Here is a 26,985-nt window from a genome sequence, read left to right as displayed (position 1 = left end):
AGCCGGCATGGACTCGATGGGCTGAATGGCCTCCTTCTGTGCCGTAATGACTCTATGACTCTACTCCTCGACTCAACTTTTGTTTCTTTACTTGTCCTCTAGCCACCCCCTTTTGCCTTGCACTATCATCACTTTTGTCATTAAAATCACTCCTGCCTTCCACCCTATCACAGACCTTTCCTTTTGTTCTTTCCTCCCCTCCCCCCTTTCTCTGCCTCTATGCTTGCTTGAAATCTGTTACATCGCTAACCTTTTCCAGTTCTGACAAAAGGTCACAGATCTGAAATGTTAACTCTGTCCGGATTTTCCAGGGTCTATGATCGCATACGCACAGCATACGAGGTCGTAAGTGTCCCGCAAGTTCTGGGTTCCCGCATGTGATGCACATGCGCGAAAAGCAGGAACTTGCGATCTATCAAGTTTCAGTTTGCCAGATCGTACGAATCGAAGGAAATGGACGTCCGCTGGCACAGACTCGGGCTATTTGCTCAACTACTGCCCAGCAAATGCCCACAAAACTCCTACACCTGGTAAAAGCAGGCATAAGGCCTTCTTTTACCAGCATAAGGTTTTAATTAAATAAATTTTAAAAATCATTTAACCATTAAAAATCTTTAAAATTAGTTCACGTTATTTTTGGCCCCTTTAAAAATGTTTACATTTATTTCTCAAAAAATTTAATTGTTGTTTTAAATGTTTATTTAAATTGTATTTGAATTAATTTTGAACATGTGATGATTTATTTTTATTTAAGTGGGGTGAAAGTGTGTTTTTTAGTGGATTCCTATTATGCTTACGGGGAATCCGTATGTAAATGGAATCACCATTAGCATAATAGGAATCCCCCTTTGTGATTGGTTAGGCCAGCCCACATGAACATGGCGAACTCCCTGCACCCCTGGGATCTGTGGACTGTACCCAGGCGTACGCCTGCAGGCCCAGGAGTGCAAGTCTTCGTAGGTCCAGGGCCATCAGGTAAGTACTTGCGGTTCGGAGGCATTCGCCCACGGGAAGCCTCCGACCAGTTTCAGGTCCTCTGGGCTCAATTTTCCCCGAGCCCGTTTTCTGGCGTATTGCCTGAGTTGCGCCACTTAATTAGGTAGATAGATGCTCCAGAAAAAAATCTCCGAAGTTTCCCCGATATTTGGCCTCCAGTCTGCAGCCGCGCAGCGTGGCCAGTCGCCTTGGGGGGTGGAGCCTGCATTCTGTGCTGAAAAAAGGAGCCAGGCCTTCTGCGCATGCGCGGGAGAAAAAAAAACTGACGTTCTTGACGTCGCCGAAATGGCCGCGCATGCGCAGTAGAGCGCTGAGTGAGGTGCCTTCCTGGTCAGCTGCAGTGAGCATCTTCCCCGCCGATCCTCTCCGGTGCCTTTCCCAGCCGCTCTGTGTCCCCCGATTTCGTGCCGGCCAGCTTGCTCCCTTCACCCCGAGCCTCTCCGGGTGCCTTCCCCCGCCGCTCTGTAGCCCCCGATTTTGTGTCGGTCCAGGTCCGCTCCGCTTCTCACCCCTAGCCCAGGCCGAATGGCCTCCAATGTACCTCCCTGCGCTGATTTCTTTAGCTCTCCGCAAGAGTTTTCTCGAGAGGCCACATACGCTGGCCTAAGTAGAAATGGAGTAACTATCAGCTGGCCAAAGTTGCCTTAATTGCCAGAATTGGCGTAGATGGCTGGTAACGCCCCCTTTCGAGAAAAAAAAACTAACCTTAAAAAAAACGTTACTGAGTTACACTGGTGCAAATTGATTGGGGAAACTGGGGATTTTTAAGATTGGCCAGAAAAAGCAGCCTACTCCCAAAAAAAGGCACAAGTACTGGGGGAAATTGCTCTCTCCACAGATGTAGCCTGACCTGCTGAGTATTTCCAGCATTTTCCATTTCTATCTAAATTCAAGTTATTTATTTTGTGGTTGGATCTCATTTTGAAGGGTCGCGGGGGAGAGTTGGCTTCAAACAGGTTTCATGTGCGACAATAAGGGGGCAGTTCTCTGTCACTATTATCTTTTTTTTATTTCAAAATATACTTTATTCATATAAAAAATTTGCACAATACATTCGAAAGCAGTTCAGTACATTTGGATGCGGTCAGCAATCCCATACACTGCATTTGGGTGCTGAAGGCAGTTCCGTTCAATACATTTCCTTGCTTTACATTTCAAGGTACAATTTAGTACAATACAGGATACATTGTAGTACATTCGTCAACTTACATTACATGTGTCACTATACGGTACACGGAATGGGTGAGGGTACAGTTACATTTCTTTGCAACATACATTGCGAAACAGAACTTGCATTATACATGGCGCTACATAGTTGTTTTCAGATCATGGTGCTCCATGTATACAAAAAATTTACAAGAGGGCAGTTTTATACTGATTCCAGTCCCTGGGTTTTCCATGGCAGAAGGGCTTTAAACTGTGGCCCTTCCCTACCGTGTCTTTGCGGCGACTGCACCAATTTTAAGTGCGTCCCTCACCCCTCTGTCACTATTTTTTTTAATATTTCAAAATATACTTTATTCATATAAAAATTTGTACAGTACATTCAAAAGCTGTTCAGTACATTTAGCTGCGGTCAGCAATCCCATACACTACATTTGGGTGCTGACGGCAGTTCCGTTCGATACATTTCCTTGCTTTTCAGTTCAAGTACAATTCGGTACAATACGGGATACATTGTAGTACATTCAACAAATTACATTACATGTGTCACTATACAGTACACGGAATGGGTGATGGTACATTTACATTTTTCTTTTCAACGTGCATTACGAAACAGACCTTGCATTGTACATGGCACTACATAGGTGTTTACAGATCATGGTGCTCCATGTACACAAAAAAAGAAGTTACATGTGCAGCCCGAGGGGAGTTTTATACTGATTCCTGCCCCCGGGTTTACAGTGGCAGAAGGGCTTTAAACTGTGGTCCTTCCCCACGGTGCCTTTACGGCGACTCAGCACGTAATCTGTCACTATTATCGACTCAACAATTCACTGTGCATGGGCTGAAACTGGGGCTGCATATCCTATGTGAAGAGGGCTGTAGTTGTGACATGTCACTTCCTCGTTGCCATGGTAAAATCTTGCTTATTTTTAAAAAATGTTTTGAGTGTATGTTGCAAACGGTACCTTTCAGACTGGTGATTTAAGGCAAATTATTCTGCATATTGCAGCGGGTGCTCTTTACAAGCCATTCAGCTTTAGTCCGTTTGCACGATGCCCACAGATGTTAATTTAAAGGGATTTCCTGATTTTTTTATTGACATTTAACAACAGTGCAACTGACTGTAAGGGGCGGGGCCCCGGCTCTGTTTTGTTTCAATTTTGGAGGAGCCCATTAAGTAAGGGGGATGGCCAAGCCGCGGAAAACATTGGCATGACTTCTTAAAAATGAAACCTGCACAGACTATGCACACATCAGAATGTAGCAGCGTGGTCACCCCAAATAAGCTACAGATTCTGTCCCATGTGAAGCTATGTGACTGAAAGCAGAGGTTTGTGTTGCACGCCCCCCCTGCTGTTTGCCGGCTGGCAGGGTCCGGTTTGAAGTTGCAGGCGGGACCCGGTCTCAAGGTAAACACAGCGCTCAGAGTCATCGGACAGGTAAGTGGGTTAAACTCCGGGGACACGGCACAAACCTCCCGCTAAACTCATCTTTTCACTTTCTCAAATGCATCTTCAATGCAGATTAGCAGGTCGGCGAGCTGCCCTTTCTCATGTGTGTGTGTGTGTGGGGGGGGGGGGGGGGGTTACAATGACCTGGCACATTTGCTGCATGTATTGCAGATATGTCCACAACTGTTGTTCATACCATCAGCTGGGCTCAAATTACAGTTTTTAAGTCGCAAACTATATTATGAATTGATATTTCGCTATTTATACACTTTTTAATCACCACGCACGTCTTATGGTTAAATATTGAGAATATGGGAGCAATTGCTGTTTAAAGTTTTAAGACTTGACATTCTATTAAAGAGATACAACGTTAAAACTACAAATGTTGGAAATCTGAAAAGACTGGAAAAACGCTGTAAATCCATCCGTCCCTGGAATAGGAAGGCAGGTTCAAAATAGAGAGCTTTCCGAAGCAGGTCTGACGGAAGGTTCCACCCCGAATGTTAATCCGTCCTTGGATTCTGACATTTCCGGCTTGTTCTGTGCGCTTAACTATTTTGTATCTGTGGATTTAACAAGAGCTAGCTCATGTTTGTGCTGTCGGTGTATGCAGGGCTGCTCTGTCTTGTGAGGGCCGAGACATGTACCGAGTGTACAGTAATGCAGCCGATGGCTGTGCCGATCATGTCTTACAGACACCCAGGATACTGCAGATGCGTGAACGACTTCTCTACTAGTGAAACATGGTGATAGCACATTGTTGCTGGCCTTCCATTTATTTTTCAAATGCTGAATATCTCCTGAACATTCCGCTTTTAATTATTCTGGAAGTTTGTTTTTCAATCCATTCTGAAAGTCTCTTCACTGTGTGATTGATAAGTGATGACAGTGGGGTCTTATTTGTGTTCTCAGTGCAGTCCCTGGTCACGTTCCTGGTGTGTGGACTTCTCCCCGGCAGGTAGAGAATCCATTCTGTTTGTTACAAATAATTCAGAATTCCAAGTGCTAAGTCTGAGTTCTGTTTTCAACATCACCAGGTTCACATTGGATTTAATAAGGGGACTCACTGCAGCACCCGATTTTAAACATTACAAGGATATATATATATAGCCTGTATGAAGATTTTGCCTGTGCCAAAACCTAAGCCAAAAATAGCAGTGCCCCAACTCCTGATCCCTCATCCAGTGAATCCTGTATGTGTGGATGTCAGGTGAGGCCAGAATTGGGCTTGACTGTGATGTCCTTAAGATGGAATAGCCTGCCCACATTCACTGTTTAGATTCAACGTGAAGAATTGCTGCTTGGTTGAGGTATTGGTGGGTGACTGGTGCCTGAGCATCTGTATTCCAGCATGGGTCAGCGGCTTCAGCAGAGAAAAGGGGAAAACATTCATAAAACAGAAGGAAGAATGATAAAAAAAAAGAGATAGTTCTGAATGTTACATAAACTCAATTGAAAAGGAAATCGCCCCCTCAATCAGCAAACATCATAAAATCAGAAATTTACAGCACGGAAAGAGGCCATTTTGGCCCATCAAGTGCCATCCGGCAATTCAAGTGCACATCTAAGTACTTTTTAAATGTGGTGAGTTCCAGACCCCCAACACCCTCTCTGGGAATTTTTCTCCCTCAAATGCCCTCTAAACCTCCTACCAATTACTTTAAATCTATGCCCCCTGATTGTTGACCCCTCTGCTAAGGGAAATAGGTCCTTCCTATCCACTCTATCCAGACCCCTCATAATTTTATACACCTCAATAAGGTGTCCCCTCAGCCTCCTCTGCTCCAAAGAAAACAACCTCAGCCTATCCAATCTTTCCTCATAGCTAAAATTCTCCAGTCCAGGCAACATCCTCGTAAATCTCCTTTGTACCCTCTCTGGTGCAATCACATCTTTCCTGTAATGTGGTGACCAGAACGGCACACAGTACTCTAGCTGTACCCTAACTAGTGTTTTATACAGTTCAAGCATAACCTCCCTGCTCTTTTATTCTATGCCTCAGTTAATAAAGGCAAGTATTCCATATGCCTTCTTAACTATCTATCTACCTGGCCTGCTACCTTCAGGGATCTATGGACATGCACTCCAAGGTCCCTTTGTTCCTTTACACTTCTCAGTGTCGTACCATTTAATATAGTCAGTGCTTCGATGCTGTGGATGTTGACCTGGTCAAGAATGCTAACGTTGGTGCGTCTGTTCTCCCAGGGGATTTGTAGGATCTTGCGGAGACATCGCTGGTTGTATTTCTCCAGCGACTTGAGGCATCTACTGTACATGGTCTATGTTTCTGAGCCATACAGGAGGGCGGGTATTACTACAGCCCTGTAGATCATGAGCTTGGTGGCAGTTTTGAGGGCCTGGTCTTCAAACACTCTTTTCCTCAGGTGGCCGAAGGCTGCACTGGAGGCGGTGTTGGATCTCATCATCAATGCCTGCTCTTGTTGATAGGAGGCTCCCAAGATATGGAAAGTGGTCCACGTTGTCCAGGGCCGCCCAGCTTTGCTGGGCAGGACAGATAGTTCGCATGCCAGACACAAGACTCCCAAAGCAAGTGCTCTACTCGGAACTCCTTCACGGCAAATGAGCCAAAGGTGGGCAGTGGAAACGTTATAAGGACACCCTCAAAGCCTCCCTGATAAAGTGCAACATCCCCACTGACATCTGGGAGACCCTGGCCAAAGACCGCCCTAAGTGGAGGAAGCGCATCCGGGAGGGCGCTGAGCACCTCGAGTCTCATCGCCGAGAGCGTACAGAAATCAAGCGCAGGTAGCGGAAAGAGCACGAGGCAAACCAGTCCCACCCACCCCTTCCCTCGACGGCTATCTGCCCCACCTGTGACAGGGACTGTGGTTCTCGTATTGGACTGTTCAGCCACCTAAGAACTCATGTTAAGAGTGGAAGCAAGTCTTCCTCGATTCCGAGGGACTGCCTATGATGATGATGACCATTTAATGTGTATTCCCATGCCTTGTGAGTATTTGTCATTTATAATCAATCTCCACAATAACTACGGCACTTGTAGAATCTTTAATGTCGTGAAACATCACGGACATGGGAGGGAGCGGCATGGAACAATCACCCAGCAGCTGTTTGGAAGGAAGGTTGGGGAAGTGGCCAAAGTTGGAGAGGTAGGTTTTGAGGAGATATTTGTGAATGGGGAGAGATGTGGCAAGGCTTTAGGAAGGGAAGTTCAGACTGCAGGGGTGTGACAACTGAAGCCACCAATACTAGAGAGGAACGGGGTCAGGGCAGGGGAGGGGTGTGGGTGGGGGGGGGGGATAGATGGCCAGAGATGGAAGAGTCCAGGGTGCAAGCTGGGATGTAGGGCTGGAGGAAGTTGCAGAGGTAATGTGGGAAATGGCACTTATAAAGAAGGACAAGGATTTTTCAATGCAATAGGAGATGGAGGCAGTGGAAGTCAGCAAAGACAGGCATTATAAGAGATACGGGGATAATCTGATGTGAATGGCTGCCTTTTATTCAATGCATGCTGTAGAAACACTGAAGTATTTTCTTAACCTTTTTTGGTAAATGTGTAACAGAGAAGGAATTTGAGAGCCATCTGTTATGTATAATCAGGAGTCAAAGTGGGCAAAGATGTTTTTACACTCCGCATGATTTTACTCTCCACAATGGAGGATTCATTCTTCGCCAAGTAAAAAAAAACTCTGCAGAAAAATGCCTAACTGTAGTGAAGCTGGGCTGGCACTGGTGTTAGGATAGGGTATGGACTACAGTTTTTGCTGCTGGAACAAAGAGCTTGCCAGGGTCTCAGGAAGAGAAGGGCTGCAGATAGGCCTCTGTACATGCAAGGACTTGTAAGTGAGGGTACAACTCCACCAGCAATTTATTTTTCAGAAAGGTTTTTCGATGATTTTAAAAGCAAGTTTGGTAGTTTGTCTCATGATGCAACTGTGTCAGTTCTTGAGGTGACAATTCTAAAAGTGCAGGGAATTAGGAAAGTGCCACTGATTGTATAACAAGACACTGTGTTGCTCAGCAGTACTTTGAAAGACATGTCATTTTTTTCAACAGATTTATTATCCAACTAGTTTTCGAAGGGGGAAAAACCCAGTCAAAATGCCCAACAGTGAGGACAAACTACCCACGAATGCCAACAGTGATAAAGGCCAACGGGAACAAGAGGACAGAGAAGCTCTGCTCAATGACATCAAATCCGCTGAGGGAACTGGCAATACCGACATTCCCGGCCTCTGCAAGCCAGGCATTTCCTGCTGTGAGTATGAAGTGGCCATACACCAGGCACCACTTGCCATGTCTCCCGTACTAACCACGTGTCAGCTGTGACTTAGTGGGTCGCACTCTCACCTCTGAGTCAGAAGGTTGTGGGTTCAAGTCCCACTCCAGAGGCCCAAAATTTTCCACCATTTAGCTCCTTTTTTTTTTGGAGCTAACAGGGTTTTTTTTAAGGAGCTAACTTAATTTTGCAAGTTTTGTCAATGGTATAACGCCACCCTTGACAGATAACGGCCGTTTTTTTAAGTACCGTTTTTCTGACGTAACTCTGGGTCAAACCCATAACGCCATTTTTGCCTGTTTTTGAGAGTTTCGCCAATTCGGATTTTTTTTTAAGGACAGTGCTATGGACCACTTTTTAAAACCTTACCTTCCACGACCAGATCAGCCATGATCTTGTTGAATGGCGGAGCAGGCGCGAGAGGCTAGATAGCCCACTCCTGTTCCTAATTCTTATGTATGTTACCAAATCGAAATCAGCGTTACCGACGCCATCTTTGAAAACGGAGCTGAGTTATAGCTTTTGGATGGAGGGAATAAACCTTATATTGCAAACTACTTAAAAATGCTTGTGTGGAGGGAAAAGACCAACTTTATTGAAGTTCAAAACTGCAATTGCGAGACGTGGTTAAGTTCCACCACCGAACTGTTGACTTAGCTTCCGCCTCCCCCCTCCCGGACTTCTTTCAAAGCCGAGCGCCGAGTTCCTGTGTCCGGCCAAGGGTTCAATCCTGTCGGCTGCCCCTATCTCTGGCCAAATGACTCACCTCACGTTACCCTGGAAACCTAAATGCTTGGGCATGTGCAGGGAATGGGCCTCACGTTTTTGGTGCTAACAATTAGTTCCACCCTGAAAACCAAAGGTCTTTCTGCGCTGCACCAAAATCAAAAACAATTTTGGCAAAACTTCGGACTTTTCTTTCAGTGCAATTTTGGGTTAAAAAAACGGTCGTTAATCTGAAATAGCGCCAAAAAAAGGGAATGTGGAATTTTGGGCCCCAGGGATTTGAGCACAGAAAATCTAGGCTGACACTCCAGCGCGGCACTGTCGGACGTGCCGTCTTTTGGATGAGACATTAAACCGAGGTCCCGTCTGCTCTATCAAATGGATGTAAAAGATCCCATGGCACTATTGCGAAGAAGAGCAGTGTTGTGATCCCTGGTGTCCTGGCCAATATTTATCCCTCAATAAACATAACAAAAAAACAGATTATCTGGTCATTATCACATTGCTGTTTGTGGGAGCTTGCTTGTGCGCAAATTGGCTGCCGCGTTTCTTACATTATAATAGTGACTATACTCCAAAAGTACTTCATTGGCTGTAAAGCGCTTTGAGACGTCCAGTGGTCATGTCAGCCTAAATTTTTTGTGCTCAAATCCCTGGAGTGCGACTTGAACCCACAACTTTCTGACTCAGAGGCGAGAGTGCTACCCCCTGAGCCACAGCTGACACTGGAACCTCAATGGAAGTGTGTGAATGCACTTTTTGGCTTTCTTATTCCCCCACAATGTTTTTAACCCTCCTCCCCTGAAGGTGCTGGCACATGCTGAGATAAAGTTCCACAAATTCCAGCAATCTTCTTCATGTGTAAACCCAGACAGTTAATGCTGGCCGGCTTCTCAACTGTCACAGTAAAGCTTGATTATACTGACTCAGTGTCCACACATGGCCACTTTTAACCATGGTCACTGGATAGTGATCAGGAGCAGGAACCTTATGTGAATTTTCCCTTTCTAGCCCAGGGACACCAGGCCGCGGCAACAACCACTAGGGAAAGGGATGGGTGGGGACAATGAAGGGTCATGTATCCTCCCCCTAAAAGTTTTGATCCATTATGTGCCATTCTTCCCAGCTTCAAATGTTGACCCCAATTCTTTACAAGTGGTTGTAGCAGCCTCCGGCTGCCTGGCTGATTAGATAGTTCACATGTTAATTTTAATTCCACAGATCCACCGTACTCTAATAATATTATCTATTAAACCTAACAGTTCACTAAATCTCATTCAGTTATGTAAAGCATTAAGGGACGAAATTCGGGAGTGTCCCGTTTGAGGGCGGTAACCCTCACAGGGTGGAACTTCCTGCGTCCGGCGCAATAGTCCCGCCCTGCAACCGAAATTGGGCTCACCACCCCTCAGAGGAAGTGTCAGGGCGGGCTCGGGGACGCAAAGCTCACACAACGCGGAGCGTTGCGCGGCCTCACCGCGTAGCGCTGATGCGTTCCACGTGCCCGCCCCTTCTGTTAAAGCAGAGGGATGCTGCAAGCTCTGCACGGCTCTTGATGGGCCTGCACTCAGCCACTGGGAATGTGGGGTGCCGAGGCCGATGCTCGGCACCGAAACAGAGTGCCGGGCTGCACGATCACGGCATGGATGCCACAAAATTGGCAGAGAAAGAGCCCAACGGGTAAATCGGGGAAAAAAATGGTGGTGAACAGCGGCGCACACCTCCCCATTAAATTTCACCCGGCGAGCGGAGTGTGGCCCGCTTCGCGACCCGCAAGGCTGGCGCTGACATCGTCCGCGGCAGCCTCGTGGGGCGCTGCCCAATTTCTGCCGCGGGGTGAAAAGTGGTCACTGTGCACGGCGATGATGACATCGCCAGAGACGCAGCGGCCCGGGGCGCTACTGGTTTCGCGATTTCGCTAACTCCCGCGGAATTGCGTGGGTGTCGGTAGCGCCTGCCTCCCCGCTCCTCCCCGGATGAAAACACTTTTGCGCTCCGTTAGTGCCTCCAGGTGGCGCTAACGGGAGACGGGAGGCGCACAATAGGGGAATTCCACCCCCTTAGGCTTCCTTAGTCTTGTGTAGAGATAGTGCTGTACACAGGGGCACTTGTATACATAGGGACCATGCTGTACACAGAGGCAATTGTATACATAGGCACCATGCTGTACACAGGGACACTTGTATACATAGGGACCATGCTATACACAGGGACACTTGTATACATAGGGACCATGCTGTACACAGGGACACTTGTATACATAGGGTCCATGCTGTACACAGGGACACTTGTATACATAGGGTCCATGCTGTACACAGGGACACTTGTATACCCAGGGACCATGCTGTACACAGGGGCATGTATACATAGGGGCCATGCTGTACACAGGGGCACGTATACATAGGGGCCATGCTGTATACAGGGACACGTATACATAGGGGCCATGCTGTACTTAGGGACACTTGTATACCCAGGGACCATGCTGTTCACAGGGGCACTTGTATACCCAGGGACCATGCTGTACACAGGGGCACGTATACATAGGGGCCATGCTGTATACAGGGACACGTATAACCAGGGGCCATGGTGTTGACAGGGGCACTTGTATACCCAGGGACCATGCTGTACACAGGGGCACTTGTATACATAGGGACTATGTTGTACACAGGGGCAGTCCTGTTTAAAGAGTCAGTAATGTACACAGGGACAGTGATTTACACAGAGACCATGCTGCACACAGGGACATTGCAGATTAAGATTTTACTGACATAATTAGCCAGAAGTTTCAGATTTCAGTCACAGTCACAAATTTGGGGCTTAAGAAAGATTTCAGAGTAATCACTGCAGGCTTAAAATTGAAACTAAAGTCCATCAGACAGGGTGCATAGCTACACAAAAACATGAAAGAGATTTCCGACCATGATTATTTCTATAAGTATTTGAAAACATGACCAAGATTTAAAAACAGACTACAAAAGAATAAGAAGGGAGCTATTTCCCACAAGACTTAATATTTGTTTGAAACTCTATCTGCTCATGGCCTTGGGACTGAGCATCGCTATAGTTGCAGGCCGGGATGCCTTTGAGGTTTGCATGGGGCAGGACCAGACGTGTGAGTGCTCACTTGAGGCAATTACAGGTCTAACACCTTAACTATTCATTAAATTTTTTCCTTTAAAATGCACTACAATCTGATAAATAGAACAACTTGTTTATTATAGGAAACACGGGCTGAACTGCCAAGTGAGGAGAAGCAGGAAGGAAGAGGCTTTAAAAGTTTGGAATGACCAAAACCTACTTTTTACTTTGCTCCATTTATACCAGAAATTATGGGATGGGATTTACTGCTGGTATTGCCGGTAGCCAGGTCCACCCACAGATCTCCAACAAATAAGTTTGGCTGCCTCCCCAGCACCTACCCCTCAGACATTACAGCCACAGGTAAGGTAACCAATGAAGCTCATCCAAAGGCCATTCAATGACCTGAAGTAGGAGGACAATCATCTTCTCACTCCGGCTGTTCTGAGCACGAAGCAGGGCACGATAAACAAAATAGCCTGCAGGCTGACTGGTCCAAGCAGGTGACCTCATTTCAGTCAGACTTGAACCTCAATTCAAACCTGCTCTTAGTAAAGGCTACTGATCCCCGAGGTGGATGTGGTGGGCCAGTTTCTTAATTATTCTCCCCCTCCTCACTTTGATTCCCTTTTAGACCTCCCATGCCAGGCTTTCTTTATCAGCCAAGAAAACCGAAAGGTGACTTGCACCCAGACTTACCATCAGTGCCACTCTTGAATGAGCCAATGGGACGTGTGCATGAGGATAACTTTGAGTCAGTTGTCCTTCCTTCCTCCCCTTCTCCCCTCTCTACAGGGAGGTGCCAAAACCTTATTTTGTGATTCACCTTGAACACACCATGAAGCGGAAATCGTTGACGTGGTCCTGCATTCCAGCATGTTTGAGAGAGTTAATAGTGAAAGGTTATTTCCACTGGTCAGTCAGTTGGTAACAAGGGCCATAAACTCAGGATTAGTATTAGAAGCATAAAGAGGGAGGTTAGAAGAATGTATTACACCATGGAATGCTGTACCATAGATGGCTGTTGAAGCTGAGTTAATCAAGTTAGGGGAAAGTGAGAGAAATTTCGAAGAAGAAAAATGTTAAAGGGTACAGGGAAAGAGCAAGGAAACGGAATTCGAGTACACGGCTTGGGTGGGGGAGTTAGCACCAGTACAGGCACAGTGGGACGAACAGCGTCCTTCTGTATTGAAATTTCTATGTTGGTGTGTGCTGCCTTGGTGCCATATTATAACACATCATATGTCAACTCACATAATACCAACTTAACCATGAACTAATAAGTATTGGGTCAGCACATCTGATAGATTGATATATAAAAAACTTAAAAAGTAAACGATGACAACAACTTGCACTTATATAGCACCTTTAACATAATAAAACGTATGATCTGGAATGCACTGCCTGAAAGGGCGGTGGAAGCAGATTCAATAGTAACTTTCAGAAGGGAATTGGATAAATACTTGAAAAAGAAAGAAATGCAGGACTATGGGGAAAGAGCGGGGGAGTGGGACTAATTAGCTAACTCTTTCAAAGTGCCGGCATAGGCACGATGGGCCGAATGAGCTCGTTTTGTGCTGTAAGATCCTATGATTCTACAAGCTGATGAGTGGACTCACAGATCTCCACCCAGACATCACGAGGTCCCGGCTTCAATTCTAGGTCTGCACTGAGTGACCTGATCTGAACTAGAGGAGGAGTTGCAGTGTTACAGTCAGACTCTGCCCTTCAGCTGGGAACAGGAAAAATAGCCAGTGTTCCCAATCTTAATTGCTATCTAGTGACCGTTGCTGGAAAGTACATATATGTGTGAATGTGAGGTGATAGTAAGATAGGGTTTGGCTGTGATTCCTTCCAGGATTAAATAACTGGCCTCTGCTCATTATTGAGACTCACACATGAAGATTGGGCACTTGGCGAGGTACTGGACGGATTCCCAGCAAGAGTCAGTAGATTTAGGAGACCAGAGACGAGGAGGTGGGAATGCTGCAAGTTAAAGTCAATTAGAACAATTACATCCCTCACTTTTAACACACAAAGGAATAAAATTCACAACTGAATTTTATTTTTTCCCCTCTGAAGTTCTAGTGGATTTGTACAGATGTTTGTCTTAAGATGCAGATTTTGTAAAAACAGGTTTATGAATAGAGGGGAGGAGCAGAAATACCCATCAGTTGCGGAAACCAGCAGCTGCAACAAAGACTGCATTCAGTTCGACAGTGTTGCATTTCCTTGAAACAAAACTCCTGTTAATAATAGGTTGAACCAACAATTTGGTAATTCGTGTCTGTTCCTTGTCCTGGTCGGCTTCACGCTCCATCACGTAAACCCGCAGAATCCCATTCAAAACTCTGGTATTGACTGACCTGCAATGCATTTCTAGCATTTTTGGTCTTTATCTCAGTTCCTTATGGGGTACTATTTGTCTAAAAGTATATGCACCATTCATAGGAGAGCAGGGACATTCTCCCAGTGTCCTGGCCAGTATTTATCCCTCAACCAACATCACTAACACAGTTTAATTGGTCGTCTATCTCATCGCTGTTTGTTGGTCCTTGCTGTGCACAATTTTGGCTGCCGCTTTACAACTGTGACCACACTTAAAATGTACTTCATTAGCTGTGAAGCGCTTTGGGGCATCCTGAGATCAGGAAAGGCACTTTATAAATGCAATTTTTTTCTTTCTATTACAAGTTAGCAACATTATAGCATCATAAAGTGTTAGTGGAGAACTGAAGCAGTTTTGCATCTGAATGCCAAGTTGTTGCTGCCTGGACATGTATTGACATTTAAATACACAACAGAGATTGCAGTGTCCATTATGCTGTGGCATTTAAGAATGTAAAGTCACTCCGTTCCCACATAGCCCCAGCACGATCATACAAATACTATTTATGTCCAGCTCCAGCGCAGATCTTAGGCTGATACACATTCCTGGTTATCATTCCCTTTGCCCCCAAACCCGGGTATAAAGAGCTTTGTCAACAGGAACTGCAGAGAAAGAGGGATGCCAGTCGGAATGGCAATGGGTCATCTGTGGCAGAGATCTATTTATAAGACCCATTCCTTTTGCACAGGAGAAATTGTGCAAGTTACCTTTAACTGTGGAAAGGGAGCCTAAAGACCTGTGGTAATTGGGCCCATAACAGCCGCGCAATAGCGTCCCACCAACACATTCAGTCACTGCCATGATTACGATCACACTCAGCTATGCATTTCTAGACAGCCGCTGTCTAGACATCAGGAGCAGATGAAGGGCAGCTCTCACAGATTATAACATGCCAATTTAACACAATTTCTATTCAGGGGGTGAGGGAATGTTCATTTCTTTTATATCATCACCTGGCATATTGAATTGATTTAAAAGCTTTATCGGTGCTCAAAATAAAGTTACTTTCTAATTATGTCAACTTCAGAGACTCCACCTATTCATTAGTCAAAACAGACAACAGGAATTTGTCCCTGGGAATGGGTAACCACTCGCTGTTTTAAAATGTTGCTATTCAGTGTGTCAAACAAATAGCTGTGTGAACATAGGAAATAGGAGCAGGAGTAGGCCATTCGGCCCCTCGAGCCTGCTCTGCCATTCAATAAGATCATGGCTGATCTTCTACCTCAACTCCACTTCCCTGCCCGATCCTCATATCCCTGGATTCCCCTAATATCCAAAGTGAATGTAGCATGCTCTGCTAGAATAGGGACAGAGAGCCTCTTGCTATTTGCTTCAAATAGAAAGTATCTATCTGACTGTCAAATAATAATAAAATCAATAAACAAGAGCTTTCACCTGCACATTTACTGGTTGTCTCCACTCTTACTGTAGTAATGGAGAGGCAGCCTGCAAGTAGATGTTTGGCACGGATTCTCATCTTCGCGAGCGTGCTCTACAATGACATCATGAATTAGGAATGCTGCTCACAGCCCGCTACTATCCCAATACTTGTCATTACTGGAGAGGACTTAGTTCTCCGTGATCTCACTGAAAAGGAATTCCTATGCAAAGTGCCTACTCTAATTTTTTTTGGCTTATAGTATGAAGCTTAAAACAATGGAACACCTAGTATAAAAAAATCTTCCTTTAGACATTCAACATTGTGTGGCAATTTGGATGAATACACTTCCAATTATTCTGCAATAGTTAACTCTGCACCCATCAGTTGTGAAAATGATTTTATGTTGTGCATCGAATCCTGCAAATTTCTGCACTTACTGCACACGGTGTCATTTGCTGCTCAGCGACAATGTCTTATGGAATGCTACGGATGGACTGCTAGACATCCTCCTGCGCATCCACATAATGACTGTTTTCCATGAGACTGAGAGGTTCATTAGTTGACTAACTTGCTGAGAAACCAGATTGCAGGTTGGTGTTATTGAGATATAGAATCATAGAATAGTTACAGCATGGAAGAAGGCCACTTACCCCATCAAGTCCATGCCAACTCTCAGCTAGTCCCACTCCCCGCCCTTTCCCCGTAGCCCTGCAATTTATTTTCCTTCAGTCTACGTTAGGATAGTTGTCACTATCCCATTATCACGACGGTAAAGTTCTTGCACCTCTCTGTAATTTCTCTGCAAATTTGCTCCTCCATATCATTTCCACTATTTGGTGGTCTATAGAATGCACCAAGTAGTGTAATGGCACCTCAATTATTTCTTAACTCTAGCCATCTAGGTTCTGTCCCTGACCTCTCCAGGACAGCGTTCCTCTCCAGCACTGTAGCATTCTCCTTAACCAATAGTTAATATCCAATCCTGCCCAATATAGTAGCAACCTCTCCGTCAGTAGGGTATCCATGATTAACTGTCAGGAAACTGGTCTGAGATTCCCAGGGTGTGACTCGGATCTCTCTTGTGTGGATGGGCCAACGCAAAAGCAAAATACTGCGGATGCTGGAATCTGGAATAAAAACAGAAAATGCTGGAATTCTCAGCAGGTCAGGCAGCATCTGTGGAGAGAAAGCAGAGTTAACATTTTGGGTCAGTGACCCTTCGTCAGAACTGGAGAGTGTCCGGAAAGAACAGAACCAATAAATGGAACATTGTTAAAGTAGAAGAGTGAATGAGCAACTATCCCTTCAACTCCAGCATGATTCCTCTAGGGCAGTAACTGTCATATATCTTACATTATTACATATAATTGTATCCTAACATGCTATACATGACTGTAATACGATATGACCTGTAACCACCAGCATACATTAACACCGGGGGTGCACTTGCAAGAGACAGGTATATAAGGACAGGTCTCAGGCAAGTGCAGCATTCCAGAGCTGTGAAATAAAGGTGCAGGTCCAGAGTGACCTTGACTTCACTACATGTCTCGTGTGAATCTGTACTGAGGGGACAGGACTTTACAGTGGCGACGAGTTACGGGATTACAGAATCCACAGAATGGCGAACAACGGATCAGATGAAAAGTACAATGCTGGAGACAATTGGGAGGACTTTATAGAAAGGCTCCAGCAAAGCTTTGTAACCAAAGACTGGTTAGGAGACGACAAAGCAGACAAGAAAAGAGCCCATCTCTTGACCAGCTGTGGCTCGAAAACATACGCTTTAATGAAGGATCTGCTGGCACCCGAGAAACCAGCAAGCAAGTCGTTTGAAGAATTGAGCACACTGGTAAGAGACCACCTGAAGCCAGCGAGCAGCCTACACATGGCCAGACACAGGTTCTACAACTACAGACGCTGTGTGGGCCAGAGCATACCCGACTTCGTGGCGGAACTTCGGAGGTTGGCTAGTTTATGTGAGTTCTCCGATGAACTGAGGAGAGAAATGCTGAGAGACTTTTTCATTGAAGGAATAGGCCACGCAGGCATATTCCGAAAGCTCATAGAGACTAAGAACCTGACCTTAGAGGCAGCAGCACTGGTTGCACAGACATTCTTGGTAGGGGAAGAAGACACAAGGTTGATTTACAATGCAGGTACGACAACTAACGAAATAATGGAACAAGGAGTTCACAGCATTAGACAAGCTGCTACCCCCACACACAGACAAAACCGGGAGAACAGGCTCTCGACAGCAGGCAGTGGTGCCAGAAGCCATCAAGGGCCACAGGAACGGCCGTTCACACCTCATCAACCCACAATGCGAGCAATCAACTACAAACTGAGAGAAGCTCAAGAGAGATCAGCTAGATGCAGCTCATTCTTTGTAAGCAGTCTGTGCTGGAGGTGTGGGGGTGGGCACTCGTCAAGGGGATGTCGATTTCAGCAGGCTGTTTGCAGGAACTGTGAATATACGGGGCATTTGGCCCGCATGTGCAAAAAAACCCCAGCTCGGCTGGAATACGAATTGGATGGGTCGGAAAGTGGACCAGAAGACGGTGGGGACAGTACCCGGGACACCGATGTACAGCGGGTCAACACGATCAATGGCCGCTGCTCCTACAACAGGGCGCCTCCTATAATGATGAGGGTCCTACTCAACGGGATACCTGTCAACATGGAGCTGGATACGGGAGCAAGTCAATCTCTCATGGGTGCTCAACAATTTGAACAACTGTGGCCGCATGAAAGAGACAGACCAAAACTCACAAGGGTCGACACCAAACTAAGGAACTATACCAAAGAAATCGTACCAGTCCTCGGCAGCGCCATGCTCTCTGTCACAAACAAAGGGACAGTGAACCGACTTCCCCTGTGGATTGTCCCCGGAGACTCCCCAGCACTGCTGGGGAGAAGCTGGCTGGCAAAACTAAACTGGAAATGGGATGATGTCCATGCCATGTCATTAGAGGAACGGACCTCCTGCTCAACAGTTATAAAGCGATTTGAACATCTCTTTCAGCCAGGTGTGGGCACTTTCAAAGGGGCCAAAGTCAAAATCGACATCACACAGGATGCTAGACCGGTCCATCACAAGGCCAGAGCTGTACCCTATGTGATGAGGGAAAAGATTGAACACGAACTAGACAGGCTTCTGCGGGAAGGCATTATATCACCTGTGGAATTTAGCGACTGGGCAAGTCCCATCGTCCCAGTCATGAAGCCTGATGGATCTGTACGAATCTGTGGGGACTACAAATCTACCATAAACAGAGTCTCCCTACAGGACCAGTACCCGCTGCCCAGAGCGGAGGACTTATTTGCCAAATTGGACCTCACATCTGCGTATATGACGCAAGAATTGACCGAGGAATCCAAGCTACTCACCACCATCAACACACATCGAGGCCTTTTCATGTACAATCGATGCCCATTCGGCATCAGGTCGGCAGCTGCCATATTCCAGCGCAACATGGAGAGTCTGCTCAAGTCCATCCCGGGGATGGTTGTATTTCAAGACGACATACTTATCATGGGCAGGGACACCGACTCCCATCTCCGTAATTTGGAGGAAGTACTAAAGCGGTTGGATCGGGTAGGCCTACGAGTCAAGAAATCTAAGTGCCTGTTTCTCGCACCCGAGGTTGAATTTTTGGGCAGAAGGATTGCCGCTGATGGAATCCGCCCAACAGAGTCCAAAACAGAAGCAATTCGCCTGGCACCCAGGCCCCGGAATGTCTCAGAACTGCGCGCCTTTCTCGGGCTACTCAATTACTTTGGGAACTTTATGCAGAATTTAAGCCCGCTGCTGGAGCCTCTCCACGTGCTACTCAGGAAGGGGTGCGATTGGTTTTGGGGGGACGCCCAGGAACGTGCCTTCAATAAGGCACGCAACCTTCTGTGCTCCAACAGTGTTTTGACTTTCTTTGATCCAGGTAAAAAGCTAGTTCTCACATGCGATGCGTCAGCGTATGGGGTCGGGTGCGTTTTGCAACATGTCAATAGTGCGGGCAAATTACAACCCATAGCTTATGCCTCCAGGTCACTTTCGCGGGCGGAGCGCGGGTACGGAATGGTAGAGAAGGAGGCGCTCGCGTGCGTGTACGGTGTCAAAAAGATGCACCAATATCTTTTCGGGGCCATGTTCGCGTTAGAAACCGACCACAAGCCCCTCATGTCCCTCCTATCCGAGAGCAAGTCAATAAACGCCAACGCCTCGGCACGAATTCAATGGTGGGCACTCATGCTGGCATCCTACGACTATACCATAAGGCACAGACCAGGCACAGACAACTGTGCCGATCGCTCAGCAGGCTACCCCTGGCGACCACGGAAGGGTCTGACGAACAGGACTGTGAGATAGTCATGGCAATCAATGCCTTTGAGTCCACAGGTTCGCCCATGACGGCTCGCCAAATCAGAGCCTGAACGGCCAGCGACCCCACGTTATCCTTAGTAAAAAGATGTGTCCTAACCGGTGACTGGGCAGAGGCTCGTGATGCTTGCCCCGAGGAATTAAAACCCTTTCACAGGCGCATGAGCTATCACTACAAGCAGACTGCCTGATGTGGGGCAGCCGAGTAGTCATGCCTCTGCGAGGCAGAGAGGCATTTGTCCAGGAGCTCCACCGCGAGCACCCGGGGATTGTTCTCATGAAAGCCATAGCCAGATCCCACGTCTGGTGGCCTGGTATTGATGCAGACTTGGAGCTCTGCGTCCGAAGGTGCACCATTTGTGCCCAATTCAGCAATGCCCCCAGGGAGGCTCCCCTGAGCCCCTGGCCCTGGCCTACCAAACCGTGATCGCGGGTGCACATAGACTATGTGGGCCCATTCATGGGAAAAATGTTCCTCGTAGTTGTAGATGCATTTTCAAAGTGGATCGAATGCACCATTTTAAACTCGAGCACAACCTGCACCACTATGGAGAGCCTCGCAATCATGTTTGCAATGCATGGAATCCCTGACATATTGGTCAGTGACAATGGTCCGTGCTTCACCAGCGCAGAATTCCAAGATTTTATAATTGACCACAGCATAAATCACGTCAAGACGGCACCATTCAAGCTGGCCTCCAACGGCCAGGCGGAGAGAGCAGTGCAAATCATTAAACAAGGCATGCTTAAAATCCAAGGTCCCACACTGCAGGGTCGCCTGTCGCGACTGCTGCTGGCATACAGATCTTGTCCGCATTCATTGACTGGGATCCCCCCCGCGCAACTATTGATGAAAAGGACTTTAAAGACAAGGCTCTCATAAATCCTCCCAGACATGCACGAAATCGTTGAGGCAAAGCGCCGTAAGCTGACTGAGTACCATGACAGAAATTCGAGGGCGCGATGGAATGAGATCGGGGACAAAGTGTTTGTACTAAACTATGGCAGGGGTCCCAAATGGCTTGCAGGGACAGTAACGGGCAAGGAAGGAAACAAGCTACTGGTAGTACAAATGGACAATGGCAAAACCTGCCGGAGGCATGTAGACCAAGTCAAAAGCAGATTTACCAACAATACTGCGGAACCAGAGGCAGACGACAATGTGGAACTCACACCACACCTGGTGGACAGACAGAGGGAACAACCTGAGGAAAGGGCAATCCCAACAGACAGCCCAGGCGAGTCAACAACAATCACACCAATCGAAACAGACAGCCCAGGCGAGATACCAGCAACCACACCCAAAGAAAAACAGACACCAAGGCAAACAACTGAACCACAACTCAGACGCTCCACGCGAGAGTGTAGACCACCTGAGAGACTGATCCTATAAAGACAATAAGACCTTGGGGGAGGGTGATGTCATGTATCTTACATTATTATATATAACTGTATCCTAACATGCTATACATGACTGTAATAAGACATGACCTGTAACCACCAGCATACCTTACCACCAGGGGTGCACTTGCAAGAGACAGGTATATAAGGACAGGTCTCAGGCAAGTGCAGCATTCCAGAGTGACCTTGACTTCACTACATGTCTCGTGTGAATCTGTACTGAGGGGACAGGACTTTACAGTAACCTTTCCTTGAAATGTTTTTGTTATTTAATAATCTCATGTTCCACTGGGCAGTATTTTAAATGCAATGTTTTTGTTAAAACAGTGGAGATTATGGGGTGATTTGATGGAAGTGTTTACAATTCTGAAGGGATGGGAACGAGAAGCCAGAAATGGACTGTTTCCAGGGATTGAGGGGTTTAGAAGAAGAGGGCATAAAAATAAGAGTAAATGTAAAAGATTTATGACAGAGAACAGAAGAAACCGTTTTACACAGAAGATTGTGGGACCATGAAATGTACTCCCAGAGTGAGTGATTGCAGCAGGGACCATGTCAATATTTAAGAATAGATTAGGTAGGTGGTTGAAGGAAAGGGGAATAAAGTATATGGGAACATGGGACTCGGACTACTGCCCGTGTGGAGGAGAAACACTAACACAGACTGAGCAGCCGGTTTCAATGTTGTCATTTCTATGGAAGGTTTTGCATAAAAAGTACCAAAGGCAACAGCAAAGCTGGTTTCTAAGTGGATCCGACCAATAATAAGTCATTTGCCACAAAAAAGTCATTTTCTATTATTCTGAGTAGAAAAATTTCTAAATGGTATCAGATGGGAACTTAAAGTTCTTGGATTTGAACGTGAAAAAATACTTAAAACTAGGCCAGCTAATAATACAGAATGTAATCACCTATCGGTTTCTATATATTGGTATTTGCTCATCAATAAATTCAACTGCTAGTTGCTCCAAGTTAATTGCCTGTACTCCAGGAAACATGTGATCCATTTGATATGCTGGGACTTCTTTCAATTCTTCCAATGAATGCGGCACCTATCTGCGCACAGAGTGTAAACATAAAGTGATGAGAAAGAGAACTCAGAACAGTATTCGGTGTCTATTCCCTTTAAAACAACATTTAGGGGCCGAAATTGCCCCTTTCTATAAGGGTCGTGACCACGGCTCAGTTGGCGCGGAGAGGCCGCCATTTTGTAATTTGCCCTGCTTTAGTTTTGCAGCGGTGTACGGGACCGCCCCGCCCGTTTTCCCGCCAAGTTGTGCACGCGCCGACCCCTTACCGACCAGCGGCAACCTCCTTTCGGAAATTGCTCCATGGGAGCAGCTCCGGTCAGTGCCCCCGACAGCTTTTTCTGTCGGTATCCTTTTTTGTGGTTGGGCGGCGACGCCATTTTATTTTTTATTGTCGGATGACTGCCAGGTCGGGCCGACAGTTATGCCCATGGGTTTGGCTGGGCCACCAACAGGCAGCCTGGCACCGGCTCTTGGGTGCCAGGCTGCTGGCCCAGCTGAAACCTTCCCTAGTGGCCCAGTGTTTGCCACAAAACTGGCGGCAGAGTTCACAGCAGCCCTCCCCTTTAACTGAAGAGGAGGGACATTGTGACGCGTCAGCAACGTGCTAACGTCTTCAGCGCGGCGCTGGTGACTTGGAGTGTCGGCTACTCTGACCCGACCCCACTTCCGCCCCTCTCCTGACACCAACACCGCTCTAACCGGAAACAGAAACCAAAGTGCTGAAAATCGGTGGAATGGGGTGGACGGAGCACCTAAAAACCGGTAGGTGCGCCCCGTTTCGGGAGGAAGGCAATTTCGGCCCCTTAACGCTTATTCTGTTTAAGCTGAGCAACCAGTGTCCTCGGATGTCCATATACGTCAAAGAAGATGCAGTAATGGAACAAATGATCGGGTAGGGAATGGCCAAATCTCCCAATGCAGCATATAGACGTCAACTATCTTCTCGTCCAGATACCTCTGGTTTTCTTTAAGCGCCCCCCCCCCATCCTTCCCCAACTCCAAAATCAATAGCCAACGTAAAAAAAAAAATCTTATTAAAAATAGCACTTCTGGTTTGTGCACACAAAACTGAGCAGAAAGTGGATAAAACATAAGCAGTATATACCGGACAGTAGTTTCTGACCAGCATTGTACTATTTAATTGATAGATACTGAACGCTGCTTTGTTGATGAAACCCAACTGTGAATGGTAGCAATGAATATTCTTGGGAGATGACCTGGCCATTTAGGGAGGATTTTCAGACTCCAGTCCGATCGGAGGCTCAGTTGGTCACTGCACAATGTGACGTGCTATTACGACACGGAGACCAGGTTTGAGCTCCGGTCTGTGATGAGTTAACTGACCTCAGCCAGTACAGTAGTAGTCTCGATGTCCCTGGGCTAGGGAGGGGAGGAAATAAATCAGCCAGGTTTGCCATTCCTGATTTGCAGTGCCATGACCTTGTTAGAAGTGTTCATGGTTGGACATCAAGTAAGGGCTGGATCAACTTTGATGCCCTCCACAACAAAATAGGCCACTGCCATTCACTGTCCAGCCCGACACATAAATAATGTCCACGTGGCTGAGGTGCTGGAGGGCAGTTGGTACCAGTGGAGACAGCACAAGTCATTTTACATGAGCACTTTGGAGAGGAACAGGAGGTTAGAGATTGGGTGGTAGTTTGCAAGGACAGAGGGATCAAGTGTGGGGTTTTAGAAAAGCAGAGTGATGAATAAGAGGGAGGAAGTGCCAAGGGTGAGGGAATCACTTACGATGCCAATTAGCATGGGAGCAAAGAAGAGAAGTTAAGTGGTCAGCAGATTATCGTGTATGCTACCAAAAAAGCAAGAGGTAGTTTCGTGGAGGAAATGAGCTTGGGGAGGACATGGGGAAGAAACTGTAGAGAGACGGAAGGGGTTAGGGCTACAATAGGGAGGGCTCTGGGCGGGGGGTGCAGGAGAGAGTTTTGCATGGTGGGCAAGATGAAGTGGGGGAAGCAGTAGAGGCAACTGAACAGATCATCTATCGTGGTGTCAAAAAAGTCCATGTCCTCCTCACATTTGGTGTATGAGGTGAAGATAGCAAGTGAGGATTTAAGGAGACTTTGGACATGGAGAAATGAAGCCAAGGTTTATCTTTGCCCTCCAGGATTACTACGTGGCTTTGGCAGAGAAGTGTGAGGCCTGATAGAGCTTGTTGTCTCCAGCCAGATCTGGCGATGGATGGATGTGTGGCAGATATGCTCAAATCTGCAACCCTTGGACTTGAGAAAAGATGGGTTCTGTACTGAGGGAATGACCAAATGGGAGACAGTAACACTGCAGTTGAGAGAGGGGTTGACCAAATTGACAACTGAAGAGGTATCCTGGTGAATGGAAGGTCAAAGGTTAGGCCATTGACTTATGGCATTTGCTGCATAAAGTTCAATTCTTCATTTGAAAAGGATCCATATTTTCCGCCGATGTTATAGAGATGTACATCTTGGTCATTTTATTATAAATCTGGGGACTTGTATCATGGTCATTTTGAAAGTAAATCATGCTGTCTCTATTGTATCCCTTCCACAGCCAGTCCTCCAAGATTAGCATCTATGACTGAAGTTCTGGAAGCTGCCCGAAATGTGTCCAACATGACCATTGCACATGAAATAGTTATAAACAGCAACTTCCAGATCCAGCAGATGGAATCTCCTCAGAACAGGTAAAGGCCTAATTTACTGACTTTAGTTTCTCAGTTAAATTAATCACATACTCCTCGATGGATCAGTGAGTTTATTAACGAAGTAACTGAGCTGCACAGGGCAGGACGGTCTCTGGTTAATCCTCAGTTGGCTGGTTTGGCTCAGTTGGAGTTGACAGTAGGAGTGGTACAGTTAGCCTCAGCACCCCCAAGATAGGAAAGTGGGGGTTGGGTGGAAAAATCAGACATGGCTCCCATTCCTGATTGCTATCTGACAACTCCGACTGAGAATGTAAATGTCTGGAGTTGGGCGAAGACGGTATCAGGTTGGCCACTGTTATCTTGGTCACTGTTGAGGCAACAGGCCAATGTCTAACCCACTGCACTGCTCAGTTCCAACCTAATTGTAATTTCTAATGTGTTATCCTGCTACTAAAGTGCAAAATCCCTATAAGAATACAAAGTGTAATGATGTTAAGTAAACACAGGGTGAGTTCATATGTAGGTTGGTCAATGGACTGCAGACATTGTCCCTAAGGTACTTTCTGTTGCTGTAGAGTTTTGTGATACAATGGGAGCCTTTTCTTCGATATAACTTTCTTTCCCAAGTGTGTCACAAAGCTTTGTGTGTGACGGACAGAATGTTGCGCTTACATAGAGTTTTTATAATGAAGTGGATTCAGTTAATCTCCCGTCGCACTGCTCATGGTAAGTCAGAGAATATGTTGGCATGTAACAATAGGAATGGTTGAGTGATTGAGCAGCCCTGATTTCCATCGCTGAAGTATTGGTGGCTGTGCCTTCAGCTGTCTAGGCCGCAAGCTCTGGAATTCCCTCCCTAAACTTCTCTGCCTCTTTCCTCCTTTAAGACGCTCCTTAAAACCTACTTCTTTGACTAAGCTTTTGGTCATCTGTCCCAATCTCTCATTTGGTTCAGTACCAAATTTTCTTTTAAAACGTTCCTGTGAAACACCTTGGGACATTTTACTACCTTAAAGGCGCTATATAAATACAAGTTGTTGTTGTATAGTATGTGTGCTGTTGTACAGGTGATTGAAATTCCGTGGAAAATTGTCCTCAAACTGACAACTCAGTATGTCCCAACACAGGTGACAAGCACAAGGAGGGCTGGGAGCTCATTACAACAACAACAACTTATATTTATATAGCGCCTTTAACGTAGTGAAATGTCCCAAAGTACTTCACAGGAGTGTTAAGAGTTTAAAAATTTGACACCGAGCTGCATAAGTAGAAATTAGCGCAGGTGACCAAAAGCTTGGTCAAATTCGTTATGTTTTAAGGAGCATCTTGAAGTTGGAAAGAGAGGTGAAGAGGTTTAGGGAGGGAGTTCCAGAGCTTGGGGCCGAGGCAACAGAAGGCACGGCCACCAATGGTTATTATAATCAGGGATACTCAAGAGGGAAGAATTATAGGAGCGCAGACATCTTGGAGGGTTGTGGGTCTGGAGGAGATTACAGAGATAGGGAGGGGCGATGCCATGGAGGGATTTGAAAGGTGATTCTCTGGCTATGATTAGATAGATAAGAATGGAACCAGGCGAGTGCAGTCCCACCCAACTGGATGACGGTGGAGAAGTGTTGGAGTAGGATAGAGTGGTCAACCGTGTCAAAGGCTGCAGACCAGTCAAGAAGGATGAGGAGGGATAATTTGACTTGGTCACAGTCACAAAGGATGTCATTTGTGACTTTGATGAGAGCCGTTTCGGTACAGGTGATTGAAATGTGTTGGTGGTGGATCTCCGATGTAATGTGTTGGTGGTGGATGACGGGGGCGAGCAACGTTCTCTATAGCTGCACAGCCAGACCACTGCGCGGTGCTCCAGGGAGCCCCTGCGGAATGGAATGGCCCGCGCAGTGCCAAACATATTGGCAGCGAGTGTCCAGTGTAAAAAAAAAATAAGAAGGGCTGTGACAAAATAAAGGAATAAAAAAGATAGGAAGGGCAAGGTGGGAAAGAGGAAATAAGTTAGGGACTGAGCTTTGAAACGTGTAAACGTAGAGCAGGTAGAAATAAACAAAGAAAATCGCAGTGGCAAGGGAAATAGTT

General features: G+C 46.4%; 1 protein-coding gene across 1 annotated transcript in view; it reads left to right on the top strand.

Annotated features, from left to right (window-relative positions):
* Positions 1 to 26,985, top strand: part of LOC139227822 (T-complex protein 11-like protein 1) — a 101,504-nt gene that overhangs the window by 49,026 nt on the left and 25,493 nt on the right. Inside the window, exons 2-3 of the mRNA XM_070858891.1 lie at positions 7,650 to 7,851; positions 24,807 to 24,939. Coding sequence (XP_070714992.1) covers positions 7,650 to 7,851; positions 24,807 to 24,939 — 335 coding nt within the window. The remainder of the gene's footprint in view (positions 1 to 7,649; positions 7,852 to 24,806; positions 24,940 to 26,985) is intronic.

Source organism: Pristiophorus japonicus, chromosome 17, assembly GCF_044704955.1.
Source record: "Pristiophorus japonicus isolate sPriJap1 chromosome 17, sPriJap1.hap1, whole genome shotgun sequence".
Taxonomy (NCBI): Eukaryota; Metazoa; Chordata; class Chondrichthyes; family Pristiophoridae; genus Pristiophorus; species Pristiophorus japonicus.
Note: the sequence above shows the minus strand (reverse complement) of the source record. Positions and strands in the feature narration are given on the sequence as shown.